This window comes from Acomys minous, assembly GCF_964271855.1.
Source record: "Acomys minous genome assembly, chromosome: 4".
Lineage (NCBI taxonomy): Eukaryota > Metazoa > Chordata > Mammalia > Rodentia > Muridae > Acomys > Acomys minous.
In genome coordinates, this window is record NC_140486.1 from 129850400 (window position 1) to 129871789 (window position 21390).

The 21390-nt window shown below is 47.3% G+C and overlaps 1 protein-coding gene and 1 long non-coding RNA gene across 4 annotated transcripts in view; one reads left to right on the plus strand and one right to left on the minus strand.

The window, feature by feature from the left end:
- Positions 1-7470, minus strand: part of LOC311596630 — an 8536-nt gene extending 1066 nt beyond the window's left edge. The window contains exons 1-4 of one of the 2 annotated variants that reach the window (XR_014778913.1): positions 5434-6002; positions 4804-5139; positions 1986-3228; positions 1-38 (exon numbers count right to left, since the gene is read on the minus strand). The exon at positions 1-38 is cut by the window's left edge and continues 1066 nt beyond it. This is a non-coding gene — a long non-coding RNA (uncharacterized lncRNA). Of the gene's footprint in view, positions 39-1985; positions 3229-4803; positions 5140-5433; positions 6003-7342 lie in introns of those variants that run through there. The other variant, XR_014778912.1, reaches the window with a different exon arrangement.
- TMEM200C (transmembrane protein 200C) lies at positions 7365-19954 on the plus strand. Of its 2 annotated transcripts, XM_084780271.1 has the most exons (3): positions 7365-7813; positions 8738-9470; positions 10603-19954. In XM_084780271.1, the coding sequence occupies exon 3, from the start codon at positions 10700-10702 to the stop codon at positions 12602-12604; it is 1905 nt and encodes a 634-aa protein (XP_084636397.1). In that variant the 5' UTR covers positions 7365-7813; positions 8738-9470; positions 10603-10699; the 3' UTR covers positions 12605-19954. The 2 variants fall into 2 exon arrangements, with proteins under 2 accessions (XP_084636397.1, XP_084636396.1); XM_084780270.1 differs by lacking the exon at positions 8738-9470.
- Positions 19955-21390: the final 1436 nt, after the last annotated feature.

The window sequence follows — 21390 nt, forward strand, 5'->3', positions numbered from 1 at the left end:
ATCATCAAAGTCAGAAGCTGTGAGTGACTGGGAGGAATCTGAAATAAATCGGTGACCAAGCTCCTTTGTCAGGTAAAACCACAAGTTCCTTAATAATTTAAGCAGGCACGTACCTCTCCACTCCCTCTCTCCCTTCCTCTTTTCTCCCCTCACTTCCACTCTGCCCTTTACCATAGCCAAAACCAGGTCCTTGGAGTAAGGACTTTGGAAAGCAATAACTATCTGAAATACATTGCAACACCTCTCCAATTTTCCTGCATTTCATTTTCCAGGCTAGAACACCAATGCCATGCCACCATGGGAAGCTGTGTAATTACTTTGCCCGTCAAGAAGTGATATCGGCATCTGTATGCCAGGAAAGAGATATTTGCAGTGCTTCTCCTACATAAGGACACCCCAGTATGCTCCAGTAAAAAGAAGCCAGCTCAGGCTGTCGTCAGTAAGATTTTAGACAATTCCATACCAGACTTGATAGGAGAATGGGGAGATTTTCCCTTCCAGGGGCAAAGCATAAATACCGTGTTGCACTGTGTGCATTTCAAACATGCAGCCCATCTGTTATGGTTCTAACATCAGAAGAGTCCCGTTGGGTAGAGACAGTCTATGGCTACTGATTTGCCTGCTTGGTGTCTTGATGTGCATAGTTTGTGATATACATCTGTGAGGGGGAAGCCTTCTCTTTATAACCCTGACTATAAATGCATTACAGAAGCCACCACAAGGTCATCTGGGAGATGTGTGGGCTCTAGTGTGCTCCTTCATCTGCCCCAGGATAGTGAGCTTTAAGCATTAAGATTCAATAGTTACACACTCAGTAGCCACCAGCGATGATTCTAAAGCATCATTAGGATTCCAAAGACCCATCACTTAGATTTTTAAATAGCAAGGGTCATGTGATGATTCCTATTGAAGTTGTTGTGAGACGTAAGGAACCCTAAAAGTTCAAAGCATAACTGCACTAGGAATGTGAGACAGACATCAGTGTAAACAAGTCAAGGAAGAGGACAATATAGACAAGAGAGGAGACAGTATAGACAAGGAAGAGAACAGCATAGATGAGGAAGGGGACAGTATAGGCAAGGAAGGGGACAGTACAGACAAGGAAGGGGACAGTACAGACAAGGAAGGGGACAGTACAGACAAGGAAGGGGACAGTACAGACAAGGAAGGGGACAGTACAGACAAGGAAGGGGACAGTATAGACAAGGAAGGGGACAGTACAGACAAGGAAGGGGACAGTACAGACAAGGAAGGGGACAGTACAGACAAGGAAGGGGACAGTACAGACAAGGAAGGGGACAGTACAGACAAGGAAGGGGACAGTATAGACAAGGAAGGGGACAGTACAGACAAAAAAGGGGGCACCATAGACAAGGAAGGCGACAGTATAGACAAGGAAGAGAACAGCATATATGAGGAAGGGGACAGTATAGACCAGGAAAGGAACAGTGTAGATGAGGAAGGGGACAGTATAGGCAGGGAAGGGGACAGTACAGATAAGGAAGGGGACAGTACAGACAAGGAAGGGGACAGTACAGACAAGGCAAACCCTCTTGCTGGCTGGGATTTGCAAAGCAAATTGAGCAGTCTTTATGTGTCTCACTCGCCATCACCATGCCCAGTGCCCAGTGTGGTGGCCATCAGGTCGAGCCCTCTCTGAGCACTCGGAACACTCCTCACTAGCCGGAGGGCACTGAGGCTCCTCCAGTGACCTTCAGTGTATCTGAACTCCCACGTCACTTACTGACTTAGCTCATTTGTCCTTGTACTAGTTATTAATTACTTTTGAAGAATCTAAAGAGATTCCATGCTAATATGACCATGTGTTCTAATTATTTCCTTGTCCAGGATGCTTTTAAATGTTTGTCTCATTTCCAGCCTCCAGTTTCCATAGCCTTCCCCGAGTGCCCAGTCTAACTGACTCTCTCCTACTACCTACTCTGACCTCCCCCTTAAATTCTTTTTAACTTGTTCATAAGACTTACCAAGACTCAACACTCTGCCCTTCATTGGCTCACATGCTTGCTGACACCTGCAGAAGGTGTTTGCTGCTGTTGCTGTGTGGTCCCCACTCTGTGCCTGCAACAGTGATCAGAACACAGTAGGTGCACAACAAATACTTCTCAAGTCACGGGGGTTGGGGGATTGACTTACAAAAGTACTCTCCTGGTGAATCAAAGGCCTGCCACCCAACTAGCAATCTTGGGTTCCTTTTGGCTCTTTGCTTTTGATATTCTCTGTCTGTGGCTTCTGTTTGTGCTGTGTACTCACAATAGCTCATACCACAGCTAATGTTCGGAGGCTGGACAAATGAGTTATGAGCAGCTCCAAGGAGGACAGCTATCTACTCATAATGCTGTAAACTATGCAAAACAGCATGAACATCAAGATGGACGCTCCGACACATTTTGGGAAGACAGGCGGGGGCAGCTGTGGGTCTCCTCTGGCTGCGTCCCTGATGATGCTCTCACCGCCAAGCCCTCACTGAGCTCAGCTTTGATGTGCTCCCGGGCCTGCCAGAGCACTCCAGCTCTCAAGTCTCAATTATTTTGAAAGGCACCGAATCCAGCTTTGATGGTGTACATGGAAAATGGCAGAAAATTCAAGCAATTTGGGGGAAACTCAGTGAACAAAAATGAAACTACTTGTTAAAGAAAACAACCTTTAGCAGATTTTTATGGGTAATGATACAAAAGATCCAGCGAGGGCAGTCACTGACACCTGTCACCTGTCTGGGTAGCGGTGGGGGACCCTGCAGGCTGTGTGCTGAAGATGGTGCGTCACAGCCTGCATTGGCTCCTTCCCTCAGTCCTTGGTTTGGGTTTAAACTCTTCAGTTGCCTCTCAGAAGCACAAGAAATGGCTTTGACTGCGACCTTAACACCAGCACAAGTTTCACTTTGGCTTCAAAATTGAGTTCTTGAAGGTTATCTCCTCAGAGTTTTGCTTGCAGGACTCTGGGGCACTGGAAGCTGAGGCAAGCACTGGTCCCTCATCACACCATAGAGCTCCTGGGGGGAAAGGCTGGAACACAGCAGCACCACAGGCGCTAACTCCAGCACACCCCAGGGCTCAGCAAAGCCCAGCTGTGGAGATGTTATCCTGAGGCTTTGCAGTCCCATTGCTTCATCAGGGCTTTCTCTGAGTTCTCTCTCCTTATCTCTGCTGTTCCCAGGAAAATCAGATGGACTTTAATCTGTGTTTCACTCAGTGTATTCTGTCTTCTCATCTGCACATATAATGAAAACTGTCAATGAAAAAAATATACATTGAAATTGCCTTGAAGGTAAAATATAAAGGGTCCACATAAACTTGGGTTCCAGAAACAAGCTATTTTAGGGGATGTGCACTCTGGACAGTGTTTTCATTTGTTAGCCCTGCTGATTCTAGCTCTGTGCCCTATGCAGTGTTTTACTTTGCATGCATTTTTTTTTTGTCATTTTCTTTCCTAGTGTCAGGGTATGAAGAGAGTGAGGACGAAACAATGGAGGGACATGAGAGGTTTTATTTCCTCTGGCCAGGGAGGCAATTTCCTTCTTTTCCAGTACTATACTATCTAGAGAGTTTTCTCTGACTTCCTCAATCTGCTGACCTGCAAAGTGTTCTACTGGTTCTTACAGATATATAACTGGACTGAAGAATTATATGGGTTTGAAATCTGGGCTTGAACAAACTAAAATTAAGGTACTCGGGTTAGTCATAAAATGAGTAATGGGTAAAGTGTTCCACCCTGCAGATCGCCTTTCTGGGGAATTTCTGTCCATAGCTCAGGGGGACAAGAATGGCCTCGTCATAGCGGGCCCCCTGCAGATCCTGGCAAACGGTCAAGAGAATGAGGGAGCCAAGCTGGGTGATGGCAGCACCAATACGGACTTAGCTAAGTTTAATGAGTGTTTACAATGTGCTAAGAATGGGCTTGTGCCAACTAAACTTATTAAACCTCATCACAGTCATGCTATGAGGCTAGCGTTAATATCATTATCCCCATCGTGGATGGAATAGCAGAGGGAGGCAAGATTAAGTGATTTAGTTGCTTAAGTTAAGCAGTCAGTCAGTGGAGGAGACTGGTTTCCAGAACCCTCGCACACTCCATAGCGTGAGCACTCTGAGAGAGTGAGGTGTATGCCGAGGTGGGAGCTGCTGACCTTCTGGTTGGACCAGGCCACCTTCTGTGGGCAGAGTCCTGAACACTAAGAAGGTGTGTACATAGCCTAACACTCTGCCTCAGGTGGAGGAGCCCAGACGTACAGACAGTCCAGTCAGACCCAGGCGGATGAAATGATCACACAGCGAGTGGTTGATTGCATTATATGAGGCTTTTTTTTTTAGTTAAAATATAATTACACCCCTCTTCCTTTTCCTTCCTCCAACCCATCTCCTTTATCCTTCTCTCAAACTAATTCTCTCTTTCTCTTTGATTGTTAATACATGTCTCTTTTCCTTCCCTCTAAGTATATAAGCACAGCCTCCTCAGTCTCCGTGTTACTTGCATGTATATGTTTTGGGGGCTGGCCACTTGGTATTGGGTAACCAACTGGGGACCTCTTCACCGGGAAGACTACTTCTTCTCGGTTAGCATTCCTCGGTTGGCTGTAGTTCTTGGTCTAGGGCTGCAGAGAACAAATGTCCATGTGGTCCCAGCCCCAACTGGTCCGTCTACAACACAGAACATTGTCGAAGATGGGGCAGGAAAGATCGAGATCACAAGAGTCAGTAGAACAAGAAGTCTGCTTATTCCAAGAAATCTGGCCTTTTTAAAAGGGAAGCTATGGGTCAGAGTTTAGCACAACTATCCTCGGCTAACCTTTCCCCTCTGCACTTAACTTCGCATGGTAGTCACATGTGCAAAATACCAAGCTGAGTGTTTAGATCCTGGGACATCGGTGAATTAGGTGACACTGGACCCTTGGTCATCTGCTGGAAGGAAGTTGATTCTGAACCTCAGAAAGCAGCAGCCAGTGAAATAGCAAAAAGTAGGGGACCAGAAGGACCCAGAACCACCTTATTGCTTCAAAGAATACTTTGACACAGCTGGGAAGGCCCTGAGGATTGTGGATGACAGTGTATTGCAGAAGGTGGAGGAGCTGGTTAAAAAGCCCACTGCAAACAGGTAGATGTTGATTTCTTCTGATGTTCTGAGCTGAAAACAACAATAACAACAAAATGACTGAATACGATAACATAACAGTCACAGAGAGCTGTTCACAGTACCCAAAGAGCCCAGTTTGGAAGGAAGACTTTGAACAATAAACTCTAAACGTTTGTTGCAATCATCAATGTAAGAAGCAGCTGCCTACATTCCACAGCCCCTGTGCAGGTTTAGTTTGTCTACATAAAGATTTTTCTCTTCTCCTAATCCATCAAATGAGTTTTGAATGTGCACCTTGTGGCCATGATTTATGCAGAAAGCAAAGCTATTAACTGTTTGACCCACCTAACATCTTAATGTAGTTCTTCAATAGTATTCCTGTTCACGTGCAGGTCCCGCAGGAGAGGTTGTTGGAATTGTCACTTTGGCCCTTGGAAGCCGTTTCTGTAGTGAAATGGGGCTGCAGGTCCAGTCTTTGTACAAAACACCAGATTACTATCGGGCATTCAAGAAATGTACGGATTCGGAGCCAAAAGGGCTTTAGCAAACCACTAGAAGGAGTTGTGTTGCTTTTGCAGTGATTTCCGTAAAAGGAGACATTCCGTGGTGGGGCAGGAAGTGTTGTCCTGTGTCTTCTAATACTGTGGTGCAGAGCTGAAATACGTGGCAGGAGATCAGGTCAAAACTCCAATCGTAGCTCAGCTCCAGATGCCACCTTTGAAAACTGCAGGTGGTGCCACTTCTGGGATTCACGGTCCCTCTATTGCCTTCCATCCCCCACCACTTCCATGCTGGCCTCATTGTTCATTATTCATCTTTATCTTCCTTTATTGTTCTTTCCCACAGTGCGTGCTTGAGATGTCACATGCCTTTAGAACAATCTTGAGAGCGAGGCTGCATCTGTGGGTACCAGAGTCCACCTGTTGCACCTTTGAACAGTAAACAACACCCACCTAGGTATCCTTGCTTGGATGCCACGTTTTTATCTGCTTTTCTGTTCCTCTCTGCCTGAATCCTGGCCATAGCTAACTGAAACCTGCCTAACTTTCTCAACACTCTGTGGGGAAATTCCATTTGAAGATTCCTTTCCCTGTCATTTCTACTATGCAGCTGAGAGAAGGAAGATAGGAAATATTCTCTCTCTCTCTCTCTCTCTCTCTCTCTCTCTCTCTCTCTGTGTGTGTGTGTGTGTGTGTGTGTGTGTGTGTGTGTGTGTATGTGTCTGTCTGTCTGTCTCTGTCTCTCTCTCCATCCCTCCTTCCCTCCCCCTTCATGGGTGTGTGATCTGGTGTGTGTGTGTGTGTGTGTGTGTGTGTGTGTGTGTGTGTGTGTGTGTGCTCTTCTCTCCAAATGACGTCGAGACCTCGGACCTCCCTACCCCCACCTCTCCTCTTTGAAGCTAACCCTGACTCCCATTCCTGGAGAACGAGTTTCCCTTTGAATGCTTGGCTTACCTCAGAGGGTAGGAACTTCAGGGCCTGCCTAAGGGAGCATCTCCGAGCCTGTCTCAACCTCAGATGAGCCAGCCCTAGCTGCCCACATCCCAGGGAGCCTCTGAGGTCCCTTAAGGCCAGTTACACAGCCCAATTCTGCTGCACTGCAATAGTGTCTGACAGAGATTTCCATGAGTCCGGTGGTTCACTCTGCCCCACCCCAGCTGGGTTCGAAGCGTGGGGGGGACGTGGGGGGGGGAGACATCTTACTGTGTTGTTGGGGCATCCATATTGCAAGCTCCCAAGTGTAGATGGGGGCAGGGAGCGAGGCAATGTACACTATAGAGTAGGGGCTATAAAGAAGAAAAAGAAAGAAAGAGAGGGAGAGAAAAAGAAAGAAGAGAGCGCCAGGGGGCGGGGGAGGTGCTGGAGGGAACAGGGATCTGGAGACTACCCCCTGACTCCAGGGACAGCAACACTCAGATTTTGATGGGGAACTCCCTGAGAGGGGATGGCCTTTCTTTGGATCCTTTCAGGCTTGGTGCTCAGACAGGTAGTTGGGAGAAAAAGAAAGAAGCTGTCAGGCAGGAGATCCTTAGGCGGCATCCAGCACCCTGCCTTGAGCGATCGCGCCCCGACCTGGCTCAAGAGCGCGGTGCAGGTGTCGTCTCCCCTGATTCCCCTCCTGGGAAGGGGGGCAAGTCGCTTCCGAAGGGACGGGCAGCCGGCAGGAGAGGAGGCGGGGGAGGGGCTGAGGAGCGGGGGGCGGGGGGCGGGACGGGGGGCGGGTGCGCCTCTGAGAGCCTAACCGGGCCACGTACCGACTGCCATCCTGCCGCAATTTTCCTGTGTCATGGCTCCGGTCTCTTAGCAACGGCCGCCAGTCCGGCCGCCCGGAGCAGCCGCCGCGGGCTCAACTCCACCCGGAGGAGCCCGGCGCGCCGCAGCCACACAAAAGAGGCGCAAGACCGGGAAGCGCGCGGCCGCAGGGGCCGGCGGGGAGCGCGGCAGAAGGGGACGGCGACAGCCGAGGTGGCGCGCCCGAGGGAAGAAGGGCTCCAGGCAGCGCGGGATGCGGAGGACCTGACACTTCTTGGAAACTCTTGGAAATGGCTCCCGCCACCTCGCCTGAGGGGACTGCTAGCCCCTGGAGCAGGTTCATCCGGGCCGGGCTGTCCAGCCTTTCTCGCGCCCGGGGCCTCGGGGCGCTGTCCCTGCACTACGCCGTCGGCTCGGGCTGAAAAGTTTCTCCATGGTTCTTTGTGTCTCCCGAGCTGCCCCGGTCTCCCTGGGTAAGTGAGCGATTATTGTTTGCTTAGAGTGCCTCCATTTTGAGCAATTCTGTCAATCCCCGGCCTCCGAGCGCCCTTCATCATCCCTCCAGTTCCCGAGCCTAGGCCCCTCGGCGGGTATTCCGAACCAGGTGTTCCCCTGGGCGTGCTACCAGAGCTGCGCTGCCCAGAAAAGGCGAGTTGAGGATTGCCTTCACTTCTCTCCAGCCAGTCCTTCCTCCAGAGGCGGACTCGCAGCTGCTGCACTCATGTGACTAGACCAAAGCAAAAGGGCAAGAGGCTCGGAGCTCTGAGGGCCAGGGGCCAGGGGTCGAGGACCCAGGTTGGGTGATGGGCACAGCATCGCGTACAACCTGAGGGACCCTGAGTCTCTGATGCCGGGCTCTAACCATCATGAGCGGAGAACTTGAATCTCTCTCTTTCTCTCTCTGTCTCTTGGAAGCAGTTGTATTTTTAGACACCCTTCTTTTGATTTCCCCATCCTCCATTCCTTCGCCAAGGCGGGACTCGCGCCAGGCAGCCAGTCGCGAAGGCAGAGGACAACCACAGCTAAGTTTCTTTTCCCTCCTTAGGTCTAAGGAAAGCCTCAAAGGGGGCTTCTCCGTGCCTCCTTACCTTTGTCAGTATTCTGTGTCAGATCTCGATACCCTGAAAAGGAGTTCATCTTTCTAGAGAGCTGGAAGCACAGTAAACTGGGGGAACTAATTACTAGCTATTAAACTAGTTTAAAATATCTTCTGTAAACCATTGTTGAAATCCATTCCGTCTTGTCTTATAATCTGCTGGATGGAAAGCTGGCTTGCAGAGGAGGAAAACAAAAAGGTGCTTTCCGCCTCCAAGACATCCAGCACCTGGGGGCACCTGATCAGCGCCCAACAACAACAAACAACAACAAAAAACGTCTGCCCATCCATCTCTCTTCAGGGAGCCACCCTGCTGGCTGAAGCTGCCTTTGTTTCTAAAATCCCTGGACCTTAAAGTCTCTGGAAGCCAGCTCAGACTTCAAGATCACTAAAGACACTGGAACCTACAGCTGAACTAAAACAGCACTATCTATGCTGCAACCATATAATAAATATAAACATGGGGGCAGTCTCATGCATATTCAGTGTTTATGCTGACTGGTACAGGACCTTTTTAAAACCAAAATTTAAAGGTTTACGGACTCAGTCTCACCACGGACTCCTCCCTAAACCACTTGGCATTTCTCTACTGAATTCCAACCAAGTTCCAAGGAGATAGCGATTTGCAAACAATGTAAGAACCTGACTGCCATTTGCTTGCCTGGGTGGAGAACAGATCCTACCCAGATTGCTATGCTGAAGGAAACCAGGGGCCAGAGTTCTTCTTTATCCAAGCACCAATTAAAAACAAATATCTGCCCAAATAACATAACATTTTCAAAAGATAATTATTCTACTGCATGGGGTGTCTTGAAAGAATCATACACCCGACGGGTTGGGAGGCCATCTGTATCTCTCAGAGCCACGTGATGCCCTTAGTTTTTAGCATTTCTATTACAGGAGGGAACAACAGAGGACACACTGAGGGCCCAGCAGGTCTGGAATTTTAAGAGCTGACAGATAACCGCAAACAGGCATCAGTTTCTTGTACCTACTTAGGCTGTATAGCCAACAACTCAAAGAGCTTACCACAGGTAAGCCACTGTTGCTATCCACTTCCCCCACCGCCCCCTCCACGTGACCTTCTGAGAAAGGGATGAAGAAGCACAGCTTTTATTTGTGGAAACACCTTCCTATAAATCATCATTATGTAGTCTGCCTTACATAGATGGTTGTCTACTCATTTGAACACTGGGGTTCTGTGTAACGCTGTTGGTACATTGATAAAGGATCAGAAGACTATTATGGCAGAGTTTTCTCTCATTTCTCAATACTGTCACTTTCCCAAACAAGAGAGCGGTGTTTCTTGGGGAGGTTCCGGAGAATTTCTCATAGTCTCTGATGAAATCTAGCACAGGATACCTTTAAAGGGAGCTCCGGCAGGGGAGGGGAGGAAGCCAGAAGCAAGAGCTCAGTTACATAACAGTTACCTAAAAGGAAATATCCCACACCAAGAAGCTGTCCAGATGTTGCAGGCTGGAGAGGAGAGGCTGGGAGAAGGCTCTGCTGCCTATTGCCCGAGGACCAGAGTAGCTGAGAGGCAACATTATGGAAAGATTTGTTGTTGGTATTGAAGTAATAGCTCTGAGATTTCCTGGGTAATGAACCGCATCAGTTATCTGAAGTAAGCCATCCTGCCAGTGGGCAGCCGTGTTTCACTCTCTCCTGGGAAATGAATTCCTCTCTTTTTATACAGTAGTAACTTTCAGAACTGTTTAGTGACTTTGGGCCGCACTTGGCCGGGCAGGCAGAGTCCTGGCTCAGAGGCCTGACACTGCAGAGGCCCCTCCTTTGGGAAGCTTTTCCACTGAGGTGAGGAGCAAGGGAAAACACTCTGACCACCACTTTGAGTCCCCAAATCCACAGGGTTTATGAGGATGATAGGGATGCCGCTGGCTGGCTGGTAGCCAGGAAGCCTTCAGAGGAGCAGTGCTGGGGACTTCGCTCTTGGAACACGTGGGGGATGGGATAGGAAGAGGAGAAAGCTTTTCTCAAACCTGTTCAAGTCACCTTTCCAACTCTGGTCCGTGTCCCCAGCGCTTGGCCTTGGGGTGGGGGTGGAGACACACCTGGAGTTGGCTCCAGGAGCAGGGGCGATCTTGGAACATGGGCTGTCGCTGCAGCCAAGCCAGCGCCCTCTGACTGTGTTCCTCTGCTTTGCTGCAGGAGGAGGTGACCAGGCAGCTAGCGGGCAACCAGCGCTCCCCCTGCGCAAGCTTCTGCCCCAGCCCTAGGGGCCACTCCTGCACAGCACCAGTTCGCCATGATCGCCACCGGTGGCCTGCTGAGGATATCCGCCAGAAAGCAGGATCCGCTCCGGCCCCCCAGCCAGGTCCCTAAACGCAAGAAGAAAGCCAAGAAGAGGCGTAAAAACGACGTGGTGGTGGTGAAAGGCAAGCTGAAGCTTTGCTCTATCTCGGGCCTCATTGCCCTTTGCGGGATCCTAGTGTTGTTGGTGGGCATAGCCATGGCCGTGGTGGGCTACTGGCCAAAAGCCAGCGCAGCCAACAACAGAGGGGGGAGCAAGCAGTTACTGCCCCTGGGCAGTAGCCATCGCATGGCGACCACCAGCAACAGCAGCAGTGGCAGCAAAAACCCAACTAGGAGCCACTCTGGGGCGCCAGGGGGCATCAACTCCAGTTCTGTGGGCGGGCCCAGGAGTTCGCCCCCTACTCGGTCTGCAGCCGCCTCCTCTTCTTCCACCTCCACGTCGGTGGGCTTCTTCTTCCGAATCTTCTCAGGCTACTTGCACTCAGACAAGCTCAAGGTCTTTGGGCCCCTCATAATGGGTATAGGCATCTTCCTCTTCATTTGTGCCAACGCAGTCCTCCACGAGAACAGGGACAAGAAGACCAAGATTATCAACCTGAGGGACCTCTATTCTACTGTCATCGACGTGCACAGTCTCCGCGCCAAAGACCTGGCAGCGGCAGCGGCTGCGGCTGCAGCGGCAGCGGCCTCCTCCTCCTCCTCTACCGCCGCCCCCAGCTCTGCGCCCCCGGGGGCAGCACCGCTCAATGGATTTCTCAGCTACGTGCAGTCTCGGGGCCTGGAATTGAAGCCCGGTAGCTGCACGGGCTCTGCAGATGCCTTCGGGGCTGCTGCAATGCTGGCCAGGGGCTCATGGCCCCACCCCGTCGGGCGGGGTGGAGGCGGCGGTGGGACTCGAGAGGCAGGGTCGCCGCCAGACCTGGCGTCATCTCCGCGCTGTCTGCGGGAGCCCCCGAGCCTGGCCGAGGCTGTGTACAGCATCTACCGCGAGCGCTCAAGTGGGGCTGGCCGTCGCCGGACCACAGTGGCCGCGGTGGCTGCGGCCACTGCCACCGTCACCGCGGCCGCCAGCGGCAGTAGCAGCCCGGCGCCTTGCAGCCCAACCGGGAGTTGGGGTCGCCAGAGCACCGCCAGCTCCCTCGTGGGCTCCTCGCTGAGCGCCTTCGCGCTACTGCCTTTGCAAGGGGACCCGGACAGAGACAGGGATTCGGAGGGCGCAAGCTGCAGCTGGCACAGGCCTCCCGGGGAACGCGGCTCCCGGGATCTCCCTCGGGGAGAACTAGACCTGAGCTTGACGGACCTCCGGGGAGCCGAGGGCGGTGCGCGCTGGGCATCCTGCGAGCCAGATGAACCCGAGGGCGAGGCGACAGCACGCACCGCCAGGGGGCAGGGCGGCCGCCTGCCCAGGACCGGCAGGTACGCGGCCTGGCGCCGCCGCAGCACTAGTGGGCTCCTGAGCTACCGGGCGCCGCTGTCGCCCGAGCCCCCGCCCGCCCCGGGAGCGGCAGACATGGACTCCGGCCTTCCTGGTTCAGCCGCGGCGCCCTCGCTCCCTCTGCGTCCCAGGGACTCGCCCGGCGTCCGGCGGGACTCCCACAGCTCTCAGTCGGATGACCAGTCCAGCAGCAATAAGGGCTACACCCCTTTGAGGGAGGCTGACACCTCTGTGGAGTCGGTCGTGGACGTGGTGGCCAGGAAAAAGCCAGACTGTGTGGACGCCGCCGATCCGGATACAGAGCACAGCTCCCCGGAGGGTCCCAGCGCAGAGCCAACTAAGGCGGAGCAGCAGCCTCTGTCTGGGCAGAGGCAGTTTACAAACAAGGAGAAACTCTTCCTGATTTCCAGGTCCCACACCACAGGAATAGAGGACCCTGAACTGGAAAACTCTTCCACCTAGGTGGGGGTGGGGGGCGCAGGAAAAGGAGACGCACGGGGTAGAGTCCCACTGAATTCCTGCATTAAAAGCCCCAACCCTACCCTGAATTCTTGGTGGACAGGTCCAATGAAACCGTTCAATACCCAAAGAGCTGCAGAATGCTGCCCTTGAATTTGCATTCACAAGATTTCCTGTAGATAACTCCATGATATTTTTTTTAAGCCAAGTCGTCTTTTTATGTCCGATGGTGATTGTAAGTTCCATGAAAACCAAATGTATTAAAAGATCACAATCTAGTTCATTAGATGATATCTCTTAATTTTCTTAGGATCAAAATAATATATTTTTTACTGTAACTCTGCACTTTACTCCATTTTTTTCCTTTGCCCTCCCAACGCCCAACTTGCCTCGCCCCTGCACCCTGCTGCTGACTTAGTCCGTAGATGCTTGTGAATGAACAAGCTTTTTTATTTCTGCCATCTTCCAGAACCTGGAAGGGGCTGTGTCAGTTCTCTTAGAACTGATCTTTCTAGGTGGAGGTAAAGCCCAAAACACAAGTATTCAGGAAAAAGGGTTCCCTTGTCTCACCCCGCTCTGATCCGAGGCTGTTCAAAGGACTCTTTTTTTTTTTCCTTAAGGCTGTTTGAATTTTGCTACCAGGGTATGTGAAGGCTGGAGGGAGCCAGCAACTAGACTGTACGGCTACATTCCTAATAATACCATGTATACACCATGCTTTGCTGAGTATTATCACACCGGTACGGAAAATAACGTTAATATTTAAAGTCATTTTGATTTTTTTTTTAAAAAGCTTCCAAATAGTTAAACATAACATTACCTCATTTTGCCTGGGAACTCATGGTTCTAGGGAACAGTAAACAGCTAACAGTTTCTCTCTTAAATTAAAAATATTCTGTACTCATCTCCTCCCAGAGTGGCAGAGAGTTAGTGAAAGTGTGAGTCTCCAGTCCATCTCCAGTATGCTTTAACTTGAAGACATAGGGGAGTATGGGAATTTCTCTTTTATGTATAATGAAACCCTGAATAAATAGTGTATTTTTTCTATAATACTTATAGTTAACCTCAGGGTGCCAGGGCTCCCTTCCTTCCCACACCTGTTTCTCTATTTGATCTTGATTTTAGGTCCTGGTCTTGCACCTACGGCTGACACTAGTGTTACAATAGTTCGGGAATGGTTTACATTTTGACAGTGAGTCAATTTCCAAGGCCAGGAAACAAGATGATTTCCAGCTCTCATCCCTCTTCCTTTGAGTGTGACCTGAGGCTGGCTCATTGCAGGAGAGAAACACTGCTTTAATGACGGACGGATGAGCTTGCGTTGCTCCTCATGAGTGAGCGGCCATGCTGCGGAAGGCTTACGGACTTGGGATAGAAGCGGCTCATGACGTCTGCTAGCTGTGAAACTATTAAGAGCATACACATAAGCCTCCACCATGACATCTGTAGGATGAGGCCAGCAAGACCCACACTGCTCTAAGGGGAACATCACTGAGCAGGAAGGAAGAACGGGTGTGGGGTAGAGTTCAGAGTCTGGTAGAATTCCTGAGGAGCTAATTTAACACAGGGGCTGCCCGGTTACTACAGTCCCTGTGACGTGTATCTTCTGCCAGCTGCAGCAGGAGGTAAGGCCCCACCCACCCTGGGCCTCTGCAGTCTGGGGCAGTTAATCATTATCTGCAGAACCACAGACAAATCACTTAATCCTTCTGGGCCTCTGGTGAGTGATGTAATCTCTGTGATCCCCTTCAGCTCTAAAAACTTAACTTAAATTCAGAGTATTGGATTTATGCTGGGTACAACGTAATATTGTACAGACAACTTAGCCAAGAGTGATATGTTCCATAAACTTCCAATATACCTTTCTTTAATAAATTTTAAATGGGCCTAATGGGTTTTTTTTTTGACTATACACATTAAGATAACTTCCCTTGAATCGCTGCATTAATTTACTGAATTTTCTATAAAGCAAAAGTGAGTTTATAAAAAACAAGAGAGACAAACAAGTACAACACCCCCCTCCCAAAACTTGGTAACATTGTATTAACACTTTCAGCTCAGAGAGTATATTACTGAAAAGTTAAAAACCCGCCCTGCTATTCTTCAATGCTGTTTCCAGTCCTCAGGAAATGCAGCACAGTGATATTTAACAAATTCTAAAGTTACTTTCTCTTAGCTTAACTAAAGAAAGATGGACAGAGTAAAAAATTTCCCTTGCGAACTAGAAAATTCAGCATAAATGACTGGCTGCAGTTAGTGATAGTGATGGCTAGACAGTATTGATCAGATTAAATAAACGCTAGTTGCCCATGTTAATTTCATAGGTAGGGTCTCCTGAAGTTGTTAAATCCTTAAGCAACCTAACCTAGTTCAACATGAAGCCCTGCACTGGGGGTACCAGGGCGAGTCACACTCTTAATATCTACAAAAGAACAAATCCTCCACAGTAACAACCCTAACTTTCTTCTTACTATTTACTGTGGGTCGGGTATTTATCTACCAGTTTCGTGTATACATCAGTGAACCTGTGTGGCAACTCTCCCTCAGCAGACTGAAGACAGAGATGGAGCCCTGGCCTGGGCTGGTAAATGACTGTGTGTTTTCAGACAGAGGTGGAGCCCTGGCCTGGGCGGGTAAACAATAAAGCTAGGTGTTTTCAGTTTTTACAAAGACTTGGACCTGCTGGCAGATGATGGGATGTGATTAGACATTCTGGAGATTATTTCAACCCTTTTCCCTACTTTGCTTTCTATTAGATGCCCTTGCAGGGCCACACATAGAGCTGTGTAGAGACATGCAGAGACACACTGAAATACGGTCAGGTAGAAAGCTCAAGTTAGCGTCTTAGTGCATGGACGGGCATATGTATGACTGTGTGATATTTAAGGGATCGTTGGACCCAATCAGTAAAAGTACTTGAAGGGACTTTTCTGACTATATAAAATCCCACCTTTTATTTATAATCAACACTACTGAGATTTAGAGAGAGAGAAAAAAAGCAAACACATCAACTTGTTCAGAGCAAAGCAACAGTGACAGACCCAGTGTGCTGAGCTATTTATAGTAAACAGCAGGGCTTATCTTTTTTCCCTTTGAGTTTCTGTCCTGTACTAAGTGAGTGACCACTGGTAAATTACTCAGCCTCTGTTGTCGCAGTTTCCTTTTTCTATACAGGAATAAAAATGGGAGCTACCTCAAAGGGATGGAGTACTGGTGACATGGCTTAAAATAGGCTTGGCACACAGACAGTGTTGTAAAAGTTTCATCAGTTTTATTTCTAATGCGATCAACTGCTAAATAGACTCACTTCATATGGGCTTCTTTTTTTGTTCACAGAATAATTTTAGGTTTAAAAACCTAATGTGTGCATCACTAGAGCACAGTGGCCTGAAGTGTGACTTCCAGGTCTTACATAACACTGCCTGGGTTTCTGAGTCTGTTAAATAGCAATAATAATAGCATTTGACTCATAGGATTAATTATTCAAGTGAGGGCTAAATAAACTAATATGCTTAAAGGACTTAGAACAATTCTTGGCACACACAAAAAAAATCAGCAAATGCTAAGCACTATTATATAAGCAAAACTCAGAAAAGTAATTAGTAGTCTAAATTTATTACCCGGTTGTTAGGGACAGTGACAGATTTATTGTATAGAAAAGTCTTAATAACTTAGGTATATTAGAAGAAATAGATCTTCAGAAGCAAAGCCTTTAACAAGGATCTAGACTCCTTGCGGCGCAGGACCATGATGTTACATAAGAGTGGGTGAGTGCCCAAAACCCGTCATCACTGCATTTGGCCGCCATTTGTGCCCTGTGTGCTTACTGAAGTTGGGCACATCCGAAAGGACAGCGTGAGCTCCTGAGGTCACATTGCCTGTCTGTCAGGAAGACCCAGTGTCAAGATCAAGTCCTCAGTCCACACAAACTTATTCTCTGCTGCTTTTCAGTCGTTGTGGGTTTCTACAAAGGATGTTTTTTTTTATTATTAATTTTTTGAGCTGAAGGATTTAAAGGAAAAACTTTCTTACAATATCAATGCAAATAAAGTACACAAACTTATATTTTAAGTATATAGTATTTTGCTGACATTAAAAATGTTACTTCCTTCTAGATTATAAGTAAGGTCTTGTGTCAATAAATGTAACATACGGTGGATATTTTCCTCATCATGACAAATAAAATGCAAACATAATAGTCACTGGCTTTGTTTTGTATAGAAGGAGATATTTTTACTATTATATTTTTGGAGGTGCTCTAAGATCGAGGATTAAAATTTGACATTCTGCTAAGTGCTTAAATGACTCCAGCTCTGATCATGATCTGAGACTCTTTTCCTCCTTTTGAGGGTTTTTGTTTTGTTTTGTTAATCTTCAAAATGAAATGAGTTTCTTTAAATGGATATAAATAGTTTTTTAAAAAATTAAGTATCCACAAATTGACAGTCCAGCTTCAGTCAAACAAATCCCTGCTCCTCTCCAAAGGCCAAAAGCCAGACACAACTCGTATTCTCTATGCTGCCTGGCCATCATGGGTCCAAAAAGCACGGGGCTGGTCTTGCGTTCAGCCAAGACTGAGGCACTTCAGGAGTCACCAGTGCTCAGCACCCTGATGACCCAGCATCAGCCTCGAACCATCCCAGGAGTTAAATCATTGTTATTCACCCTCAACAGGACACCCAGCCTGACCCCTTCGCTAATGCCAGCTATGTTGTCTTTTCATGACAATTAGGGTATTGACGGAGTCGATGTTAAGATAAATGCAATGCCTTATCAATCAGGTTATTACTTTGTGATATGTAGGTACCTATAACTATGCTTCTGATCCCACATTGTGAGTCCTACTGAGGTCAAGAAGCTCAGGCAAGGGAGCAGCCAGTTGCCAGGTCCTGGTGTGGGGCAGAAAGGGGACCCTGGAGAGAGAGACAAAAAATGATGGAGTTAGGCGAGCATCTCTAGAAAATGATTTTGTCTCATAAAGCAGCACTTGGTTACTCCTCGTTACAGATTAGATTGTGTTGTGTGCAGACAAAGGTCTGAGAATGCCGTTTCTATTCCTGAGAAGGCATTCCTACCAGAAAACGCATAGCTAGGTGTTGTCTATTTCTCCGCGCTTAAAAAATTCAATATAATGTTGGTTGTTGACACAGACCCGTCAGGTATTAGTAAATACTGAACACCTGATAATGTCCCATAGTTAAAAAAAAAAAAAAAGCTCGGAGGCACATTTACAAACTGTTGTTCTGAGGTTGAAAAACTCAAGTCTTGTAACTAACTTGATTTTGAGTGGATGAAAACCTCAAGTTACTGTTCATCGAGATAAGCAGTCAGTGGAATCAAAGAAGGGCAGAAATCTGTTTCACCGCCAGTCTGTGCCTTTCTCTGCTTTGTGAACATAAGTGTCTGTCCTTCCATCTTGCAGAAATACAAGCTTAATCTAAGAGAAAATAATCTGTAGGAATAACAGGAGCTGCAGTCCTTTGGGTTAAAAGTACTAATTGTTTCAGCTTAAACGTATCCTGCATTGGTTGTTGGGACCTTAGTAGCCACTGGGCTATGCTCACAGGGTAGGCATGAATGCATGTGCAAATAAATCTCACAAGATGGCTACATGACATGGGCCTTCCAGCTGGACCCTGACTAATGTGGAGAGCATCTAAGTACAGAAATGGGGCGGGGCAGGAGAGAGTGTCAGCTGGGGACCAGTAAGAGAAATGGCAGAAGGCACAGAACACTGTGCTGTAGTAGACCACTATAAGGCCCATTTAGACTTGCCTTTTCCTCAGTTTCTCTACAAGAAGGATACAGTGTGATGCTCATTTGCTGGAGGAATGGTCTGATGTGCTTTGATGCTAATCACTGCTTGCTGTCTCTGTGACCCACCTTTTGATTAGTGAAAAACCATCCCACTTGGGCAGGGCAGAGGAGATAGGTGGGGCTTAGAGAGAGGGAGAGGAATTCTGGGAAGGAGAGAAAAGACCACTACAAGGAGGATAGGGTCCCAAGAGGAGAGAGGAGGCCGCCGTGGGTTAGATGGAGGAGAAGCACATGGCAGGCGTGGATGGAGATTTGGCCCAGATGAAGAACATGAGCAAGTATTTGGGATTATGGGTGGGAGATAGCTTGATAGAAGTTATTAGAAGCAGATGGCATGGGATTGGGGCAGGGATCCCATTCCTGCCTCACTATGGAAAATAGTTTAGAGGATTGATATCAGCCCTGCCCCAGATTAACTAAGGCTATTTTAAAATATAACAAGTGTCAGTGTCTTAATTGATTGTTGGCCAGTAATACTAATAATAATACAGATAATTTGAAAGCAATGCTTATTTTATGAAAAAAAACCCACCTTTGCCTCTATATCTATAGATGTGGATAAGTGGGTATGTCCTTTGTCAGTGGCAGAAATATGTTTTGAACTGGGATTGAGGTGACCTGGATAACTGAAGACTCAGAGCGCCTCTTCCCACTGTTAGAAACCAAGGACTCTGCTTACAATTGGCTTCCGCTGATGGGGCCCGAGAAGCATCCGCTCACCAAGCCCTAACAAGCCACATCCTTAAGATCTCTTTATGAGCAAGAAGGAGTTTGTTCTGTTATGTGTTGCTTGAAAATTGCACTGAATTTGAAATTTAAAAAATTGAAATCATTTTTTTCTCAACACATGTATAATGTGGTAAAACTGGGAAAGGATCTGTCGCTCCCCACAGTTGGTGTCACTCCAGCATGCTGGAAAATACTAAGTCTGCTCAAGAGCTGCAAGATTCCGAGTCAAGACAGGAGCAAGGTTGACTGCAAGATTCCGAGTCAAGACAGGAGCAGGGTTGACTTGGGGCTGCTTTATCAGGCCACAGAATCTAGGCATGCTACATGGTGTGTTTCCATAAATTTCTGCATCAATTTGCAACCTCATTCATGTCAGAGAAAAAGATACATTTTGTTAATAGCAAACAGCACATTGGTATTTTCCCTCACGTGTGTATTCTCAGCAAAACGAAAGATTATTTATAACCCAGACATCCTTCTGCAAATGCATTTTCTTTGTGGGCTAGCAGAAGACTATGCCTTTTGGTTTCTAAAGAGCCAGTTATTTGGGGATAGCCATTGAACAGGGATTTTGCCAGAACAAGGCAGTAAAAGCACAGCTCAATACTTTGTTTACCTGAAAACTGAAAGAAGAGATATAAGCCAAAATTATTTTTCAACACAAATATTGTTAATGTAAGAAAAAGTGTCTTAGTTTGTGTGTATGAATTCTGCACATTATTACTCAATTCTTTCCAATCTTTTTAATGCATAAACAGTCATGCAAAAAAAATAAACTTTATTCTTTTTTCTAATTCATGAATGTGAGACTTGTGGAAGCACTCTCTGTTTCAGTTACAATGCAGTAGATTCAGACGCACTAATAACTTTTTTGTAGGGCTATAGTCATTGGTCAGAGGTTTAAAACTTGGAGATGCTGAAGATGAAGCAGCATCATAAATGATGTCAGTTAACAAATAGGATCCCTGTGAGGAGGGCGAAAACTGCAAGGACAGATCTGATGCCTGAATGCCAAACCCTCTGCTTATGTAACCAGCCAGATCCAAGTGTTGGGGGAGCATTAAATACGACTTCAGTGTGTTTATTGGATTCAGACCTTTCTTCCATTTTTATTTTTAATTTCATTTTGTCTTCATGCCTGAGAACATTTATTGGTTCATGAACCCTTTCCAGAATGACTTCTTTAGAAAAGAAAAAAGTATTAGCCGGACATGGTGGCTATGCCTTTAATCCCAGTACTCGAGAGACAGAGGCAGGCGGATCGCTGTGAGTTCGAGGCCAGCCTGGTCTACAAAGTGAGTCTAGGACAGCCAAGGCTACACAGAGAAACCCTGTCTCAAAAAAACAACAACAATGAAAAAGAAAAAAGTATTATTTTAATAATAATAACAACAACAATAATAATAATAAGCTAAAAGAGGCCAAAGAGTAACTTAGGAAAAGCTGTTAATGGTAATGTTTATATATCCTCATATAGATAATAAATTGTCTGGCTGCTTCTTGTCTGCTGATGAAGATTCAAATCACGAAGTTCATGTCCTCAACTTCCTCACGCCTCTTCTCCTGTGGGTGTTGAACAGGAGTGACTCCGTCGGTTTAAACCTTGTCTTCTGACCAAGTGAGAAGTGCGGTGGTAAATGCCTTCCACTACCTGGAACAAACACCAGCCCTGATTAACTCAATGGCAATTAAACCTAACACCTAACACAGAAATTGAATAGAGCATCTGGCTAGCCTGCAAGTATGATTCATCTTCAATGGAAGTACCAATTCATAGTAAAAACAAAAGGCCTGAAATGGTATAAATAAGAGAAAAAAATCTTACTTTAGGCATGATTAGAGCCATGAGTTAAAATAATAGAAGTTGACGTGTTGCAACTTTTAAGCCAGCACAATTTTAGAAAATTCAGCAGTTGTGTAAAATATGACATGCCTCAAAATATTAATTAAACTGGTTTACATAATGGGTCAGGATATATAAAATTACTTAGCAATGCTCCCACAGTCATTTGGAAAGAAATTACAAATTCCAGTTGTGAAAGGCTGTATAGAATGGTAAACTGAGGAATGGGGAGTTGAGTCCGTAACCTTTCCCAGCCTCCAAAAACCAGGAGACTCGGAAACATCTCAGGGCTGCCTCACTCTTTAATTTCTCATTTCCATGGGTTAGAAAGTTCAGCAGCAACGAGGATTTGTCCTCTTCTCCTTGGCCCAAGGTCTGTCAGCACATAACTCCATGGACA